Raw genomic sequence first — 4,839 nt, 5'->3', positions numbered from 1 at the left:
GGACTTGAGGACACGGGGAGGGGGAAGGGTAAGCTGTGACAAAATGAGAGAGTGGCATGGACATATATACACTACCAAATGTAAAATAGAGAGCTAGTGGGAAGCAGCCGCATAGCACAGGGAGATCAGCTCGGTGCTTTGTGACCACCTAGAGGGGTGGGATATGGAGGGTGGGAGGGAGATGCAAGAGGGAAGAGATATGGGGACATATGTATATGTATAACTGATTTGCTTTGTTGTAGAGCAGAAGCTGACACACCATTGTGGAGCAATGGTACTCCAATGAAGATGTTAAAAAAAAAAAAAAAAAACTACATTAACTGTAAACACTCAAAAAAAAAGAAATATAAGGTTAAATAAAATATATGAAAATTTTTTTTTAAATGTCATCTTACAGTGTGACCATATATTTTTAAAGTCATGCTAATCCAAAGAAGTGGTGAATTAGTCTCTGTGTTAGTGAAAAGTAGGCTTAATGTTTTTTAAGGAAGTTCTAAAATATAGTTGAGCTCGAGAGCTTTTCATGTGATCTGTCAAAATGGTTCTCGTCCCACTCAGCTGAGCAGAGGTGTTAAGTCGGGGTGGATTTCAGGAAAGAGCACGCCTCGGTATTCCAGGTGACAGTAGCAGTGTCTTGCAAGCCCAATCCAAGGTTAATCCTTTTTTCACCCTCTAAGACAGCGTTTCTCAACGTATGCTCCGTGGACCACCCCCATCAGAATTTCTCCAGGGCTTGTTAAAAATACAGATTCCTTGGCCCCTCCCCACGCTTCCCTTAAGGGTCGGGCTAGGACTCTGCATTTCCGTGAGCATCCCAGCATAGCCCCATCCACACTCACATTTGAGAACCACAGCTGTAGGTTACGTTATTAGAACCAGAAGAAGGGGCCTCGATCGGCATCAGCACCCTCAATACAGATGCGTTACAAAATGGCAGATGTTATTCAAATGGCAATTCCGCTTCTAAGGATTTGTTTTCAGAAGGAAGTGTGTCACACACACCCCCCCACCGCCCCCCCGTGTCAGTCTCCTCTTTCGAGTGGATGAACTTCCTTCCGCGGAGTCTTGGAGGGTACCTTTTGGCCTGTGTCCTCAGGGTCGGGGTGGAGGGGGTGACGGTGGCCCCTGAGCTGGCAGTTTCACCGTGAGGCCGAGCTTGGCCGCCTTTAGGAGACACTGTGACCTTGGAGCCTCCTCGAAATGGTCGTTGCTGTTGTCTCATGTGACCGTTTGTGTTTTCTTGTTGCACAGCAAATATGCCAGAGGATTATCCTGATCAGTTTGATGATGTCATGGATTTTATACAAGCCACCATTAGAAGACTGAAAAGGTCACCAGATAAACAAATGGCCGTGCTTCCTCGCCGAGAGCGGCACCGGCAGGCTGCAGCCGCCAGCCCGGAGAGTTCCCGAGGGAAAGGCCGGCGGGGCCAGAGGGGCCGAAATCGGGGGTGCGTCTTAACTGCCGTGCATCTGAATGTCACTGACTTGGGCTTGGGCTACGAAACCAAGGAGGAACTCATTTTCAGGTACTGCAGCGGCTCATGCGATGCAGCTGAGACAATGTATGACAAAATATTAAAAAACTTGTCCAAAAATAGAAGGCTGGTGAGTGACAAAGTCGGGCAGGCGTGTTGCAGACCCCTCGCCTTCGATGACGACCTGTCCTTTTTAGACGATAACCTGGTTTACCATATTCTGAGAAAGCATTCCGCCAAACGCTGTGGATGTATCTGACTCCCGCTCCAGAGACCGCTGTGTATTGCATTCCTGCCACAAAGTGCAAAGAAAGGGACCAAGGTTCCCAGAAAATGTTTGCCCAGAGTGGAAGATAAGGACCAAGGAGGCGAGGAGGAGGAGGCGGGCAGCCGTTGTGGAGCCTGGCAGAGGAAGATCCAGCGACAGAAAACTGGGCGGGAGAGAGAGGAAACAGCTGTCTGCATTCTCCCAGATGGCGGCCAGCGTCACCAGAAGCTCAGGGCTGGTGTCCCTGCTTGGGTGTTGCCATCGTTTCATCCGATACAGTCCACCGTCGCCGGTCACGGGTACAGTCGCGGATGCACTCGAAACCAAACCAGTGTATCTCCTGTGGTTTGTTTTCACATGTCTGGAGACACCAGGGAAATGGTCCTCCTGGTGTCATTCCCTGTCATTACGTTTTACTGCTGAAAGCAAGAAAGGTTTATTTTTCTGTCACTCAGTGGAGACATACACCGGGCAAGGAGGAAAGAAAAAAAGCAAAGACACACACGAGAGGTAGTAGCCTTTGCTTTTGAAGGTTCAGGCCTGAGGTTTACTCCAGCCAGCGTTTTGGGGAACAGTGGGTGATTGATTTCAAACGTGGCGTGTGAGGTGGGAAGAGGTTGGCTAGGAACCAGAAAGGCTGTCCTCATGACTAAAACCAAACCTGAAGGTATTTCCTTTCTGTCCTTGGAAACAGGAAACCAGTTGTGGTTTTCGGCAGCATTCTTGCAGGAGAGCGTTGGGGGAAGGCCCCCAGCTGCACCGGGGCGGGGAGGCCGCCGGGCTCTCGGTTTACAGAGAGACAGATGTTACATACACCCCAGCTCCGTTATGCGTGGTCACCAGTGACCAGAGAAGCTACTCGATGCAATGCATCTGTTTCAGATACAGAAGTATAGAGAAAATATTTATTGAGATTTAAGTTATTGTTATTTATTACCGTTCACTAATGAGTTTCTCTTTTTTCCCTTATTTATTAAAGTTTCTTTTCAAAGGTGCCAAAGTATATGTGCTCGCGAAATGCAAAAGAAGGTGACAAAGGAAATTTTAATTGGGAACAAGGGTCCATGCTTTTCAAAGTATTAAAAAGTTTTTCGCTAGGCAAAAAAATCACTTACTTTACCTTTTTTAAGAAGAGCTCTCGTGTGATTCCCCCAGATCTCAGCCTCTTACCTGTTTTCATATTTTAGAGAAGAAATGTGTCAGAAGGAACATTTCTGACCAGCCCCCTTTTCGGGAGCAGGACACAGAGACCGGGGTACTCGGCTTCATTTCTTCACGGTTCTGTCTCCCAGCAGATAGGCTGTGTGCTCCATTCCCTGTTGTATTTAAGCTCTCACTCCCCTCCACGTGTATCTGTCTATCATATGCATAACCATATATATCAAAGGTTAAAGTCCCCTTAGTCGGTAGTCCTGGATTCAATGCAGACCTCAAAGTAACAATCCTGTCAGGTAGCCAGGGTTCTGCCCTGATTGTGGAGACCCTTCCTCTATCCTTCCATCCACCACCTTCCTGAGAAACATGCTCGGCCCCAGTGCAGCCAAGGAGTGCTCCAGGCCTTCCGGAAGTGGGGTCAGCCAGTTGCCAAAAAAGCCACCAGTTGCTGCCCCTCCCTCGGAAGAAGGTGCCCTGGAAGGGTGGACAAGCAAGATGGGCCTGGGCCAGCCTCAGCACACACGCCCTGCCACCTGGATGCTGAAAGCCTTTGACGGGGTGGAGGTGTAGGGTGAGAACAACCCCCTCCTAAGCGCCCCAGATCATGGATTTGTCTGGCAGCTGACCCATGCTCAATGCACTGAGCCCTACTGTAGAGCTTGTTAACACATCTCATAAAAGGGATTTTTATCAGAGAGATCATCTATCACTACCGTGGTGGCTATTAGCCCCAAACTATGACTGATTTAAATAGCCTACTGGCCTCCCTCAAATAATCATGTTAATTTTACAAAGTAACCAAGAAGCAGCAGTTACCAGACATCCCTTCCCCACCCCCGGCCCCAACGGACCTGAGCTGTCCATCATCTGCCCCCTCTGTCCTTTCTGTTCCCCTTGCACGACTCGGAAATAGAGGAAAAGGGCCTCCCTCTTGTCCTTTCTTGGGGCCCAAGCAGGGACCTTGCTGAGAAGCAGCCTGCTCAAAATAGGGACAGACCCAGCCGACCAGTCATTCACGAAGCACAGTTTGACGCAGCCCCAGGATCATCTGTCCGATTCAGAGAGTCCTGGCTGATCTGGTGGCTGGTGTCCCCAGGGGTCAGCCTCAGCCCCAGCTCCCCGTGGAGAGTCTCTGCCCACAGGGGACGTGGGATTCAACGGGTGCTGACAGCTTGTTCCCAGCATCACCTACACACCATAAGCAGGTTTTAACCGAAGCAAATCGCTCCACCAAATCCACAAAAGGGTAAAGTTTGTGATTTTTCTCTATCATTGTGATTACCATCTGATCCAGTAAGGAGTGCACTTCTTTGGAAGTTTTGACTTCTCTGATCTGTCTCGGTCGTTTGTGTTATACAACCAAAGTTCTCTACAGACTTTATTTTTGTACAATATTATTTTGTAACTTTTTACAAATAAAAACTCATTTCTATTGCTCTCTGTACCTCTGTGCTTCCTCACCTGCCCGGACCATGACTGGCCCAGGCTGGAAGGCCGTGCCCTTCACTACCACTCAGCCCCACTGGTTGGTCAGTGGCCTTGTCCATCAACTCTCCACAACCAATCACCACTCAACTGGGGAAGAACTTGCAAAGCTGTTCTTCATTTATTCATTCAACAAATACTTGGGGCGAGCGACACTGTGCCAGGCACTGTCCAAGGCACCAGTGATCCAACAGTGGCCGAAACAAACAAACAAAACTCTGCTCAACCCTGTGGAGTTGATATTTTATTTGAGGGGGAGACAGACAATATTCAAAAAAGTAACGATATGTAGGGATCCAGGTGTCGATAAATGAGTCACCATTGGTAAAGAATACAAACAGGATATCATAGTAGTAAATAGCAGGGGTCTGCTCTAACTAGAGGTGACATTGAGGCGGGACTTACGAAATAGATAGGATTGTCCTGGCAAAACCCTGAGGCAGGCAAGCGCTTG

At 48.6% G+C, this 4,839-nt stretch overlaps 1 protein-coding gene across 6 annotated transcripts in view; it reads left to right on the top strand.

The window, feature by feature from the left end:
• Positions 1 to 4,326, top strand: part of GDNF (glial cell derived neurotrophic factor) — a 30,752-nt gene extending 26,426 nt beyond the window's left edge. For 4 of the 6 annotated variants that reach the window (XM_055086527.1, XM_024122405.3, XM_028492861.2 and 1 more), the window contains one exon: positions 1,252 to 2,811. In XM_055086527.1, the coding sequence (XP_054942502.1) occupies positions 1,252 to 1,736 (485 nt within the window). In that variant the 3' untranslated portion in view covers positions 1,737 to 2,811. Of the gene's footprint in view, positions 1 to 1,251 lie in introns of all 6 variants that reach the window. The other 2 variants (XR_008618044.1, XM_055086526.1) reach the window with 2 other exon arrangements.
• The last annotated feature ends 513 nt before the right edge of the window (positions 4,327 to 4,839 follow it).

Source organism: Physeter macrocephalus, chromosome 8 (assembly GCF_002837175.3).
Source record: "Physeter macrocephalus isolate SW-GA chromosome 8, ASM283717v5, whole genome shotgun sequence".
Taxonomy (NCBI): Eukaryota; Metazoa; Chordata; class Mammalia; order Artiodactyla; family Physeteridae; genus Physeter; species Physeter macrocephalus.
This window is presented reverse-complemented; position numbering and strand designations above follow the sequence as displayed.